At 39.3% G+C, this 14,749-nt stretch overlaps 1 protein-coding gene across 4 annotated transcripts in view; it reads right to left on the bottom strand.

Annotated features, from left to right (window-relative positions):
• Window positions 1–1,497: 1,497 nt before the first annotated feature.
• The window catches only part of KDM4C (lysine demethylase 4C), a 280,048-nt gene continuing 266,796 nt past the window's right edge, over window positions 1,498–14,749 (bottom strand). For 2 of the 4 annotated variants that reach the window (XM_017732833.1, XM_017732834.1), the window contains 2 exons: window positions 9,584–9,725; window positions 1,498–6,849 (listed from right to left, as the gene is read on the bottom strand). In XM_017732833.1, coding sequence (XP_017588322.1) covers window positions 6,737–6,849; window positions 9,584–9,725 — 255 coding nt within the window. In that variant the 3' untranslated portion in view covers window positions 1,498–6,736. Of the gene's footprint in view, window positions 6,850–9,583; window positions 9,726–14,749 lie in introns of those variants that run through there. The other 2 variants (XM_017732835.1, XM_017732836.1) reach the window with 1 other exon arrangement.

Genomic DNA, 14,749 nt, shown 5'->3' with positions numbered 1-14,749 from the left:
TCATCCTAACTTAAAAAATATGCATTGTACACAGTTTTATAACTCTGTGTTTTAAATATCAAATCCCATTTTACTAAGGATTCGTCTAAATAATAGCACAGGATTTGTTTCTACTCAGAGTAAATAGAATAGGGACTTAAAAAGAGTAAATTTGAATTAGCAGTTAACAATACAATTTTTTTTTCTTCTTAGCTTATCACAAGCTCAAAAGCTCTCTATTTTCTTCACTTTATAGAGAAAACTTATGCATCTCTAATTTGAGTAAACTATCATCTAATTAAATAATTTAGATTGAATATGCTAATGTAAAGGATCATAAAAAAAGAATAATTACAAAGGGACTTCAAGAGGATAATGGCAAATGAAGAATGTTGGATCCAAATAAAATTCTTATGTTCTCTAATTACTGAAAACCCATCTAAACAAAGAATTGAGAATATCTTATTTAAGCATTGTGCACAACGAATGTCTCTTCAGACCCTTGAAAAATATTGATATGATCATGTATTTGTTAGATATCACCTAACAATTTTCAAAGCCTGTGAGATCTAGGGGGAAAAAAAGGAAATACTCATCAACGCCCCGGTTCCACAGGCCTGCGGGTAGTCTCAACACTGTGTCTCATCCCAACAGTAAGGCAGCTCATGCCTTCCTCAGCATCGTATCCCTGAAGGCATCCGAGAGGGAGTTCCACTTACCCAAAGTGCCTTCACACTAGCAACAAGACTCAAGCTGCTTTGGAAGAAGAAACAAAACCAAAACCATTTACTTCAGCAAACAGATGCACAGGTACATGCACAGAGTACTGCACTACAAACAGGCATAACAGCAGGCTTTGTGCCTCTTATATGCCCTTTTCTACGATTAGTGGGTTTGAGTAGCTCTCATATTTTTCCTCAAATATCTACTTTCTCATGCAGTGAACTGTTTGCAATGCTGATACATGGAAAGACTGTTGCTTGTTTTTCCTTTATACTAAAAAAATCAAGATTTTGGGAAGTTTCCACAGGTTAATTGCACATTTTAAAATATTTTCACAGTCCAACCTACCTGTAATTTCATCAGAATCAACAGGAAGTCTTCAGAATATTATCATTCAGCCTTTGGTCAAGAGACAAAGGTTTGCAAGGGTATGCTGTTTAATCACACTAGTAAGGTGTGCCTCTTACCAGTAGTTATTTCAGTATCTAAATTTTCTGTATGGCATCCCTGTAGTAGCCTCAGATTCCATGTACATAAGCAGTCCCTCCAAATTTTACTTAAAATGCCAAAACAAGTAGCAGATATGGGGAGAAGATGCAGTTTCTAACCAAACCATCTCCTTAATTTGTACATGCCTTTTATAACATGGCACAAGTATTTAAGAAGCATTCAACTACTAGAAGCATTCAAGTATTAGAAGCACGCAGTTTGATCTTAGGAAGCTGAGAAAGCAGTTACGTAATTTCTACAAGAACTGTATGTCCAAATGAAAAAATACAAAAGAAACATTTAATCTGCAGTTGTATTTATTTATTAGGTAGAAAGCATTCATTAGACGAAAAGTAAAAAATACATAAAATCTTGTCTTTTTATTTTTTTAAACTCATTTGGATCATCCAGAAGCACAGCTGAACTACAGGTATATTTCTGAGCAATTTCAGCATAAAAGAAACACAGTGTTCTGAAAAAAAAGCAAAACTGGAAAACATCTGTCCGTCACACCATCAGACTACTCAGCCAAATACACCAGCACATACACATAAGCACCCAGGTTGAGGACAACAAGACGTGAAAGAGTCAAGAGACAGATAATCTTAGACAGTAGAAGAAAGAGAAAAACAACTTGAAAAGCTAAAAATGTGAATACCAGAGTCTGTTTTCTACCCTGGTATGATCTGGGGATATAAAGAATTAAGCTTTTCTTGATAGACAGGAACTGAAATAACTGTGTATGTAAATAGGAGAATTTTGCATAATTGTGCAAGATCTATTACATTCCCAATGAAAAGATCTTGATTGAAGCCAGTTTTAGTTTATAATTTCTTTTGGTGTTTCCTTACATACGTATTATTTCCAATTAATGTGTTTCAAGTTTAAGTTGTAGAGCTGGCTGTAGTTTCTGAAAGAACCCTACTGGAAAGCTAGTAAGATTTGTGCAGCCATAAGAGAAAGCTCAAAGAAATAATGGCTCTAAGTTGACTACTAAGTAGAGAATTCAGCCTGCTGTATCTGGGGTTTATGGGACAAGCCCTTTGTATTGCTGTTGAAATAATTTAGTAGAGAGACTGTGTAGATTTCTAGGCTTCTCTAGAAGTATTTAAGTGAGAAAATACAATGTACGGATGCAATAAATGTCTGAATTTCCTGGGCTTGGACCAGAAAGAGGAGTATACGTTGCACTGAAAATTGTACTTGTGAAAAACCAAGAGATGGGAATTTATGTAAACTTCAGTGTGTGTGTACACATCAACAAACACTCTGCAGCTGGGCTGCATTCCTGAAAAAGAGGCATAAAATTTGGGAAAACATTAGAAATCTGCAAACCCACCTATAACCTAACTGCAGAAAAAGAAGGTAGAAAAAATAGGAAATTAGTTTTACAGTTATTTCTCACATACATCATAGCTTGTAGGTACTGAGATAAAAGAGAAAACTAACCTAACACCTATGATGGAGGAGAAGGCCTGCAACTTAAGAAAAAAACAATCTCACTCAGCTACCTTAAAATTCTCTGGTTCTATTTTAACTTACCTCATTTTGATAGTAATTAGATACAATACTTCCCCCTACAGAGATTATTTTTGCAGGATTATTGAAAATTGAGCCAATCTCTAAGGCAATTGTGCTGTGATATGATCCTGTGTGAGGCGGTGAACAAAGGCTCAGGATGACTCAGACGCACCTTCATTGATGGTTCCATACTGTTTTCACCTGCCCAATTATCTGCCACTCAAGGGGAAAGAACTGCAGCTCCCTAATTGGTAGAATTTATGACAACTTTTTTTTCCCCTTTGAGGAAAGTTGCCCTCTGAAACACTGACTGAAACAACTCTTTAGATACAGTAACAGCACAACCCAGTATAGCCATGTCTCATTCTAATTTTGCAAACCATACATACAGTATGTGTTCTTAATAGATTAGACAAATATTTCTATGAGTTTCAATAACTTACTAAAAAAGTATATTCAGACTTTGGTAGACTGTTCGTAATATTGCTACGAACCTATTCTCCATTCCTGCAAATATCTGCTTCAAGAATCTAGCTTGCCCCAGTTGCCACAAGCTATTCCTACAAAGTTCTGTTAACACTTTTTGAACTAGATTTTCTGCTGTGGTTTTCACAGGAAATTCCATAGAAGCTCTCTCTGAAATATCAGGCAAAGTATGAATGTCCTTTCTAGCAAACCCAGAAAATATTCAGTGCTGCAATTACTAGGATGAGAAGCACAAACTCTAGTTAAATTACAACCTCTTTGAACCCAATGTCTTCTGCCAAAGTTCACCCTAATCATTGACACATAAACTATAACATTAAGGTGATTATCTGAGACATGAACCAATAGACTACAGCTGCATAAAGAACAAGTAGCGACAGTTGCAGTGCTTCAGTTGACTGAAACAGACAATCTTTTTGGAGCTTCATACAAGCAGACTGTTAAACAGGCTTTTTTCAGCCTGTTTCAGGAGCAAAGAAATTAGAATCTGAGGAGAGATTACTCTCTACAGCCTAGCCCAAGTCCATTCATTACCAACAGAGGTTACCTACCATGCTGCAAAGTAGCTCCTGACTTCTGATAGCACAAACATGATCCCCATAGTGTGCAGTGATTATGATTCTCAAGAAAATGTAGGTATCTAATTCCTTTAAAATGAAGAAACCTACTAGCTTTTATATTACTTGTATGGCTAACAGTTACTTAATTCACCACAATTAGATAAGTATTTTCACCCAACCAAGCCTCACTGGAAAGCATATGGGTGTTAACGTGAATTCTGAAGGAAAAAAAGTAGGATTCCATGGATAAGAAGAAGATTATGCAAACACAGGAACAAAATCCTACCCTTCCAGAAATCTAAATGAGATAAAATTACACTGACTATAAATATATACTTTTATATATATGTAATTACATTATATTCACTCCAGTATAAATGGTATACTGCCTACCAGCAGCACTCTGTTTATCAGTTTCTGGGCAGAGACTCTGCTTCTACATTCCACCTGCACATTCCCTTCCCCATACACAGCCTTATCAAAACCAGATAAAACATAAATTAAGTGATTTGGAATACATTCTGCTGTCCTGAAAAATAAAATTTAATATAATGAAAGATCAAATTTTGGTCTTAAATCAAACTGTTTTATAGAAAGGGATATGGAATATTTAAGTAGTTTTCTTTTCAGGCAATGTGGTAAATTAAAATTATTGACTGCTTTGCTGAATAACAAATTTTAAAATATTTAAAATACTTTTGGGAATATTGAAATTGTTTATATACTTTGACAATGCTTACTGTACAACATTTGTTGCTATTGCTTTACTTTAATGTCTATACAAGTACAGTGGACAATATGTTATTTCTTGGTCTTTGGATTTGCTGAAATTTCAATGCAAGGACACCAAATATAACATAATAAAACTGTGAGTTTATGGCATGCCAAAATCACAGGCATTTTGTATTTGAAGGTGTTATATTAGTAGCACCTGAATTCAAATTACCACGAGTTCCACTAAACCGAATTACATTATGCCTAACTATAAGTTCTTGCACCAGAATAAAGATTTTTACAGTTCTGCTTTCAAATATATACAGAATGTATTAAACTGAGGAGCTCGAGATGCCAGGGTACAGCTACAGTAGTTTGAGAAAATGTGGCAACCATGTGCCCAAATACACTTGAATTATCTTCTAAATCAACAGCAAAAAGTATTCAGGATGGGTTTTGCAAACCAATCTGTGGTCATTGGTATTACCAAGCAGCTTTGCCAGATATATTGGTAAGATACAGCTATAGATGCTATGAATTCATTCTGTGGGCATATCCAGAAACTAGGATTTGCTTGATTCCCAGACAAAACTGACTACTTAAACCTGATGCCATTCAAATGCTCCCATCTTTTCACCTCTGATGCACAGGCAAGGCAAATTGCATATAGATTGGAAAACTGGGGCTAAGTGTCAGATAATACAGATTTTGGATATAATATAAAATGAGTATGTGCAGAATGCCCTGTTTGCTCTCTGCTGAGGGATATAAAAACATGCCTTGGACTATTTTTACAGACTGTGGTTTTCTAAAGCACATTATTTGAATATAAAATTATTTTTCCCTTTTCCAAGATCCAGCTTTCCCCAAACCATATACAAACTTTCCTTTTTGGTACTATCCCTTAGTCCTGTTCTGTCTTGTACTGCATCTCCCTAGTCCTCAAGCTAACCTCGGCTTCTGACAAGACTGAGTAGTTTCATTCTATCATGACCATTTATGTTTTGCTAAGCCTGCTGTGAAGATTATGAAACAAATTGCCAGCTCTGGCTAAGCTGGCCTTCCAAAAAAAAAAAAAAAAAGAAAAATCATCTGGTTCTGCTCTTACTGACAACCAGAAAAATAAGCACCTTCCCTGGATGGGACTTTGTCTGTCCTTTCATTCTATAGTTTTTCACTCAGGGTGTCCAGCTGGAATGGGAGTATGGTTCTTACAGCTTCTCTGAAGACAGTCCTGCCACCCTTCGTTATCACACACAGTGCCACACAAGTTCAATTCTGTACAGCTTACCTGCAAATTTGTCTTTTGGGCAACAAAGGTCATTTGCTAAGAGTAAGGTGAAAATCACATAATCTATGAAACCAGACCTCAACCCCTTGACACTCTTCAAACAAAGAGTGTTTAAAAGCAGGAGTTAAATTAAACTCTGTAATGTTCACTGAGTTAGATCTGAAAAGCCTCCTGCTACTGAAGGGTGGATCTGAGTGCTGATAGGGGAGGCTCCTGACTGAGCAAGCAATAGAATAGAGTTGCAGGGATCCACAGTCTGCTCCGACTCGGATCAGCTGTTGTTTTGTAATTTCTTTGGGCCACCTGCTGTCAGTACTAATTCTGTAGACAGAAAAGCACTCAGAGGATAGGTGGGGCACAAATACTCTACTTTAGCTGAAGTAGGAAAGTATCAGAGACTAATACAATTCTTAAAGCTGTACTTTGTATGTGCTATTCTTTCCTAGGCATTAAGTACAATAAACGCAGAGTTTACAAACCATCAAGTTTAATGTACTAAAAAAATATTAGTAAATATGATCCTCCAGAGGAGTTTCCCTCCGTGTCCTCTCCTTTCAAATATTCCTTAAGCTTAGTAGCAAAACTGAGCATCTCTCACCTCATGCTATTACTTTCTTAGTAATTTGTGGATGGTTGGTAATAACACTGGAGGAAATGTTCCTCCCAGACTAGCACTGCAGGAGTGCCTATCTGCAATGCAGATGCCTGCTGCTTTCAGTACGTGACATCCACAAACGTCAATAATCTTAGAAGAGCAAAAGGGAAAAAAAAGATGGAAAAAAAACGTTTACCAATTAGGGGCCAGTTATTTATCCCTGGATCTCACCTGTTTTCAAAAGCTTACCCATCTGATCAGATTATGCTAATATAAATATACAATAACCAAACAATTTTTTCCATCACATATAGTGAGAGTGAAGAGTACATAGCATAGAAATATTGTAATTCACCAATCTTCTGATGCCCAGAGCATCTAGTTCCTAATTCTGCTCCTCGTTCTTCTATGAATTCTGCCATATAACTTCAAGCAGGTTACTTCATCTTCTTGTAACCTACTTGAAGTTATCCCAGTCTCGTGGGCTTTACCTATAATACAGAATAGAATGATAGAATCATTTAGGTTGGAAAAGACATTTAGGATCATCAAGTCTGACTGTTAACCTGGCACAGCCAAGGTCACCACCAAACCATGTTCCTGAGCAGCACACCTACACATTTTTAAATATTTCCAGGGATGGTGACTCAAGCATTTCCCTGGGCAGTCTGTTCCAATGCTTGACAACCCTTCCAGTGAAGAAATGTTTCCCATTTTAATGTCTTGTCCTACCAGAAGTTACCTGGGAAAAGAGACCAATCCCCAGCTGGCTGTAGCCTCCTTTCAGGTGGTTACATATATGCAGAGTAATAAAGTAATAAAGTCTCCCCTGAATCTCCTTTTCTGCAGGCTAAACAACTCCAACCTTCCATCAGCTGCTCCTCACAGAACTTATGTTCCAGGGCCTTTACCAGCTCTGTTACCCTTCTCTGGACACACTCCAGCACCTCAATGTCTTTCTTGTAGTGAGGGGCCCAGAACTGAACACAGGATTTGAGATGTGGCCTCACCAGTGCTGAGTACAGGGGGACAATCCCTGCCCTGGTCCTCATGGCCATACAGGCCAGGATGCCATTGGCCTTCTTGGCCACCTGGGCACACCCTGGCTCATGTTCAGCTGCTGGCACCAGCACCCCCAGGTCCTTTTCCTGTGGGCAGCTTTGCAGCCACTCTGCCCCAGCCTGTGGCACTGCCTGGGGTTGTTGTGACCCAGCACTCGGCCTTGTTGAGCCTCACACCACTGGCCTTGGCCCATTGATCCAGAATGTCCAGATCCCTCTAGAAGATCAGCACTCCTGCCCAACTTGGTATCGTCCACAAACTGACTGAGGATATACTCGAGCTCTTTGTACAGGTCATCAATAAAGGTATTAAACAAAAATGGCCCCAGTACTGAAGCCTGGGGAATACCACAAGTGACTGTGTGCCAGCTGGATGTAACTCCCTCCACCACCACTCTCTGCGCCTGGCCATACAGCCAGTTCTTTACCCAGTTGAACAGCACACCCTTTACATTTGTGGGCTGCCAGTTTCTTCAGGAGAATGATGTGGAAAATGGTGTCAAAGGCAATACTGAAGTCCAGGTAGACAACATCCTCAGGGTTATTCACTAATCAGCTCATCTTATCACAGACAAAGCTCAGGTTGGTCAAACAGGATCAGCCTTTCACAAACCCCTGCTGGCTGGGCCTGATTGTCATGTGATGGCACTTAGGATGATCTGCTCCAGGCTGAAAGGCCTGTAGTTCCCTGGGTCCTCCTTCTGACTCATCCTGTAGATGGACATTAAATTTGCCAACCACCGGTCACCTGGGGCCTCTCAAGTTAGACAGGACTTCTGGTAAAAGATGCAAAGTGGCTCCAGGGAGCACTTCAGCTTCCTCAGTGCCCCTGGATGAGTCTCATCTGACTCCCACAGACTCGTGTGTGTCTAAGTGGTGTAGCAGGTTGCTGACCATTTCTCCTTGGATTGTGGGAGCTTCATTCTGCTCCCCATCCCTGCCTGCCAGCTCAGGGAGCTGGGTCCTCACAGAACAATTTGTCTTATTATTGAAGACTGAGGCAAAGAAGGCATTAAGTACCTCAACCCTTTCCTCATCTTTTGTCACTACGCTTCCACACAGCATCCAATACAGGATGGAGAGTGTCCTTTTTCCTGCTAATGTGTTCATAGCAACACTTTCAATGATGTTTTATGGCAGTAGCCAGATAAAATTCTAGTTGGACTTTGGCCCTACTGATTTTTTCCCTGCATAACTTCACAACATCCTTGGAGTTCTACTGAGTTGCATGCCCCTTCTTCCCAAGGTCATAAACTCTCCTTCTTAACCTGAGTTCAAGCCAAAGCTCTCTTTTCAGCCAGGCTGGTCTTCATTCCCACTGTCTTATCTTTCAGCATATGGGGATGGCCTGCTCTTGCACCTCTAAGATTTCCTTCTTGGAAAACCTCCAACATTCCTGGACACTTTTGCTCTTCAGAACTGCCTCCCAATGGAGGCAACCAGTCTCCTACACTGCCATCTGGAAGTCCAAGGCAAGAGTTTTGCTGATCTGCCTCCTTACTACTCCAAGAATCAGAAACTCTAAGGCTGCATTATTCCTATGCCTAAGACAGCTTCCAACCATCATATCACCCATGCATACTTCTCTGTTCACAATGGGGTGCCTTCCCTAGTTGGATCGCTCAACAGCTGTGTCAGAAAGTTGTCTTCCATGCACTTCAGCAATCTCTTTAGAAGGCAAATATATCAGGACAGAGGTGGGATTAAGACTGTAGGCTGCTTTTTAAAGACAGCACAATGATTCTAGAGCTATTTGTACCTATTCTTCCATGAACGCTAATTTTTTTTTCTTTATCTAAAACAAAGGGCAGAAAAATTAAAAGAAAATTAATCCAAGGTAATCTTTGCAGTAAAATCTACTCCTGACTTTCACTTTTATGTGCTGTCCTTTCATTTATGTCTTCTGAAGCCTAAGCTTCAACATGTTGTTTTCCATCTCTGTAGGGACTTTGATATGCTTGAGGGTGGACTTGTTCACAGCTAAAGAAAAATTGTCTAGAGCATTATTTATGATTATTGTTTTTTAAAACACTCTGGTCCAGAATTTAATACCAAGTTTCATGCTAAAGCATAGATATAAAAGTAATAAATCCAATTGCCCAACATTGTTTCCTTGATTCAGGAAACCAAGCCAGGAAGTCTCTGAGGTATTTATGCTTCTTACCAGCTAGGCACATCACCCAAAGTATCACAGCCATATAGCAATTCTGGGATAAAAGCTGTCTCTTGCTGTCTTCTTCCAGTAAGTAAACAAAAAAATTGTGTACGCATTCACAGGAGTCAAGCTTTCCCTGAAGTTTCATAGGCTGTGGGCAAAAGGGAACAGTGTTGATTCATTTTAAGTAACACAGGGCACAAAATTAATTATTGTACAAGCTGAAGCATGTCTGTTACAAACAACCAATTCTGATAAAAAAATTGCCACAGTTAGGATAATTCAATACTAATGTTGGTAAGATATTTCAATAGCTAATTGTCTTTGCTTAATACTTATGACCCTAAATGATAAAATGGTAAATTTAAAAAGAAATACAGACTTTTCCTTACATGATTAACATGTTAAAGCAGGCCCAGTCTATGACCTAAAATGCCAGAAGGTTCTTATATTTTTCAATTGCTGTAAGTTCTGTCTTAAAGAAAACTGAAAGCAATGAAAATGCAGAAGATATCTATCCAGTTTTGGGAAAACACAGTGCGATAATAGACTTTCATTATAGTTATAAACCTATAACGGTTATAACTTGGGTAAATTAATGAACAAGTTAAATTTACATTCCTTTTCTAGAGGCCATATTCAAAGACCCCTTTCCCAGCAAGTGGATGTGAGATGTCTCTCTTTCACATCTGTGTAGGGTGCATATGCCCAAGCAGTGCAGGGGCAATTTGTGTGAGGAGAGGTTGGAGCTGCCCCATGCTGGATACATCCCATTTCACGTGGTTCCAACAAATTCACCACAGACAAGATGGTGGCTCCTCTGGGAAAGAAACTTAAGAAAGGGCAAAAGTCAGACAGTCAGAGGAGGAGGGGAAAAAAAAGAGTAAGAAACGAAAGAGGAAACATCCAGGACAGAGAAAGATGACTGGGAGGAGGTGTTGCATGCTGGAGCAGGTATTTCCCCATTGTCCATGGACAGCCGACACAGGACTGGGTTTAAACTAAGACCACAGCATGAGGGGAGACCCCATACTGAAGCAAAGGAAGTGTGACGAGGAAGGAGTGGTAGAGAGGAACTGTTATGGACCAACCACACCTACCATTCCCCATCCCCCTGCACTGCTCAGCATTGGAAGAGACGAGTTGGCAATGGATTGGAGCTGAGCCTGGGAAGATGGCTTTGGTTCTCCCTATCTAAACCTATATCAACTGGCTATAAATCAAATTAATGTTTCCTAGGTCAAGCCTGTTTTGTCCATGACAGAACTGGGTAAATTATTTCCTTGTCTTTATCTCAACACACAAGATTTTTCATCATATTTCTCTTCTTGTCCTGTTAAGGTAGGGGAGTTGGTCAGCAGCGGGACAAACATTGGGCCACATACCATAGCAGTGGAAGACAGCAGAGCTTTAGGGAGACTTGTAACATTGAGACTCTGGCCAGTAGCTAAGAACCCCTCACTCCCCTTACACCTCCAAGGATACAGGAGAGACACTAGGAAGTGCAAAAATCAGGAAATTCATCAGTTACTATAAAGGTAGTTTAATAAAAAGGAAGAAAAAAAACCAAAAAACAAGAGATGTAGATGCCATAATTCACCATCTCCCACAATGTCCAGCCAGTCTCTGGGCAATCTCTCTCTCCCCAGAGAAACCCTCTTCTCTGTTTTTATTTTCAACATGATATTATATAATTTGGAGTTACCCTCTTGTCAGTTTTGTTCAGATATCCTAGCTGTGTTCCCATCTCACTTCTTGGATACCTTCACCCTACTCTGTGAAGGCAGAATAGGAAAAAGAGAAACTAATGCTGTACAAGCACTGCTGAGCATTTGCCAAGATACTGTTATCAACATTGGTTTATTCACAAATCCAAAACACAGCACCATTCAGGCTGCTGTGAGGAAAATTAACACCATCCCAGCCAGACCCAGCATATTACAGCAGTCTTCATATTGAACAATTCCTCAGAGGTGACAAGACTGCTTAAGGAAGTAAAAATTAATCTTTTTAGATTTGTATTCACCAGGGTTGTCACCTAGGAGGTGATGATGAACTGAAAATAGTGGAACAGGATAAGAGACAAAGCAGAAAAATTTTGATGCTGTCAAGTTAGGTTCCTATCTCCTGCAGAGAAACAGATTTCTGCTTTGAATTTGTCATGGAGCTGATATCAAAAAAGTATTGTGGAACTGCTCTGAAACTTTTTCCATGGAGACTTAGGCAGACATGGTGGAGCTGCAGTAGGGCATCTGTCTCTCTTCATTAAATCTCTGCTCTGCAAACAATATAAATTCACCATCTAGCCCACCCTGACTTATTTCCAAATCTCAGGATTTCCCAGGCATCCATCTCCACACTCTTCCTTCCAAATGCACTGAAAGGTTTCCACTAGATAGCCACCTATGGAACATATCACCTGGGAAGGTGTAACGTAACATAAGGCTGAGTTGACATCTGAGGGGTTTTTGCAGCTGAGAGGAAGCTGAAGGGGGTTCACCCCTCGCGTGCCAACAAAAGGAAGCCCAGAGGTCAAAGCTACAACCCCTCTGGAAGGCAGCAATCCCGGCTGAGAACACAAAAGGAAGGGGTAGAGCTCCTTACCTACAGGAGCTTTGCTCCTGTTGCTAGAATAAAGGCACAAAGGCAAAGAAGAAAGAGAGGGGACTCTCCGTGTGTGTTCCATGCAGGCTCATTGCAGTGAAAAGACAGGGACGAAGAGCCAAATGTCTGCCAGGGTCCAGGGACTTTATACTGAGTACAGAATAGCGGGGAAAGGAATCTTAGCCAATGGGGTAAAGGGAAGTAGGTGGGGTCGACAGCAAGGGAACCAGTGCGAACAACACATAGGCGGGACTTAGGGAAGGATCCAATAGGGTGTCAAGGAACGAAGAACTTTCTAGAACTGATACATATTAAGCAAGGGATATGAATATACATAACTTCGTACATAAAACAGGGAGGGGAAAACATTAACCAATCAGGGGAAAACATGCAAACAGCAGAACAAAGGCATTTTGGGTTCTCACCGGGACTGCAGAGTTATGTGCTAAATTGGGGTGCTGACCACCACAGCTGGTTGTCTGAGTTCTCCTCAGGAGACAGAGTGGCTGGAGCCACCTGCACGGCCACAGACATCTTAACGGTAAGAATACCCAATAATTTTTGTATAAATTAGTTTTATTCTGATTTTCAGTATTGTGGAAGTGATATGTCACTCACTGTAACTCTAGATACATGTTGTATCAATTAGAAATATATAATTCTACATAAGAATTCAGAACTTCAATGTTCTTGACCTAGAGTAATATGTATACAAAAAAGTCAGCAAAAGACTTCTTGAGAAAACTGAAGATAATGTTTTTATTTTATTAAATCCCATTAATTCAGGTAGATTATTTTTTGCTCCAGCCAAACATCTGAGGAAGGAGCTGACATACAGCAGCCTGACACAAAAGCAATTGAGGCACATTGACAAATTGATCTGTTAGTCCTAGCAGGATGCAAAGCATTCTGGGATACCAACTGGAAGTCAGTCAATTTAATGTGAGGTAGGGAATGTTGGGCCCCATTAGCTTAATATGCTGTTAAGTTCACACCCTTTGCACTAAAATATAGGAAACACATTATCTGGCCGGTTAATTCACCTAAAGAGCTGCAGCAAGTAGAAGCAGGTATTTTCAATGCGAATAAATTAATTTGGGGGTGAATTAACCCCTGGTCCCCACTGAGGTATTTATTCACATGTACCTGTTTTCCAAAACTGCTGAGGTCATTTTGAAATAGAGGAGAAAATGTATTATTAGTCCTTTATTTTTTTTTTCTGATTTCTACTTTTCCGTATCATGTTAAATATAACAATTAGATTGCAAATTGACATTAGCAGAAAAATGTAGTGAGACTGAATTTTTATGGTGTTTTTCCCAGATATTTTTCCTTTCTTCTACTTTACAATCAGTTTCCAAGATAATTGTGCCTCCCTTCACTGAAAATGATGACTGTACTTACGTAGTGCCCTGTAGAAAGTGAAACTGCATGCCTCAGTGAATTCTATCATCATTTCACCCCCTAATGAGTGAGATTGTTTGCAGGCAGATGAAATTAAATTGTAAGCTCTATTGACTTCAACAACAGGTGCCATTTGTGCAAACCCAAAGGGAACCATTGAATTGTCAAAAAGATTTAACTCTTCCTCACACCCTGGCATCAGAAAACATCTTCTTGGTACCTGCACCTCACTTAGTTCCTGGAACCAAAATTTATGATCTCATCCATAACATCACCGGCAAAATGTCGAGAAAGAGCTGAATTAACTGCAAACAAAACAGCTACGGTTTCTGACTGCTGGGTTGTATCAAGCCTGCATAAAGTAAAATTAGGTAGAAAGAGAACAGTTAAGCCGAAATAAATTCATCTGGAAAGCACTAAGGATTTCACAAACTTTCCTGCTGGTTTAGGATTTTTTTGTTTTTTCTTAATCCTCTATAGTTAAAACAAACTTAAACCTGTACTTGTAAAATTTTAGCAGGAAGAATTTAATTTACGAATGTTCCCATATCCCCCGGCTGTGCCAATTATTTTGTCTGCATTTGCAAGTAAATCAAGATGTCACTGATAAGCTATGCAAAAGAAATCCATGCAGAATGAGGCTTTCACCCTTTTTGAGCAAGAACCATTGTGATCTTACAGAATAAATTAGTATTAAGTCAATGACTGTTTTTTTGTGCAAGCACAAAATATTGTCATTCTTAGTTCCAAACAAAAAGAATGCTCAAACCCCAGTGTTGAACAAAATAAGAGCTGGTGCTCTTTGAGTTACTTTCTTAATGCTGTTTCTTTCCCTGACACAAGAATTCTGTTCTTGTCAGATAGAGAGTCAATCACTCCTATCTAGCAGGAGAATCCTCTCTGTTTCTGGATATAATTTGATATTTCAATGATGTGAAGAACAATTAAATACTTAAGAATTACATAACTTCAAAAGTCTCTTTTGAGATGAAAAATATGCAAATTATAGTGTCTAATATGGTTATGGTAAAATTCTTTAATTTTGACTTAAAAGCAAAGAGATTTCAAGACAGCATGATATATTTGATCCAATGAAATAATCAAACCAACTTTGTATCGCTTTGGTGGCAATTTATCCTCTCTGCCTGAAGCAGAAAGATATTCCTG

Source organism: Corvus brachyrhynchos, unplaced genomic scaffold (genome assembly GCF_000691975.1).
Source record: "Corvus brachyrhynchos isolate BGI_N302 unplaced genomic scaffold, ASM69197v1 scaffold194, whole genome shotgun sequence".
Classification (NCBI taxonomy): Eukaryota; Metazoa; Chordata; class Aves; order Passeriformes; family Corvidae; genus Corvus; species Corvus brachyrhynchos.
This window is presented reverse-complemented; position numbering and strand designations above follow the sequence as displayed.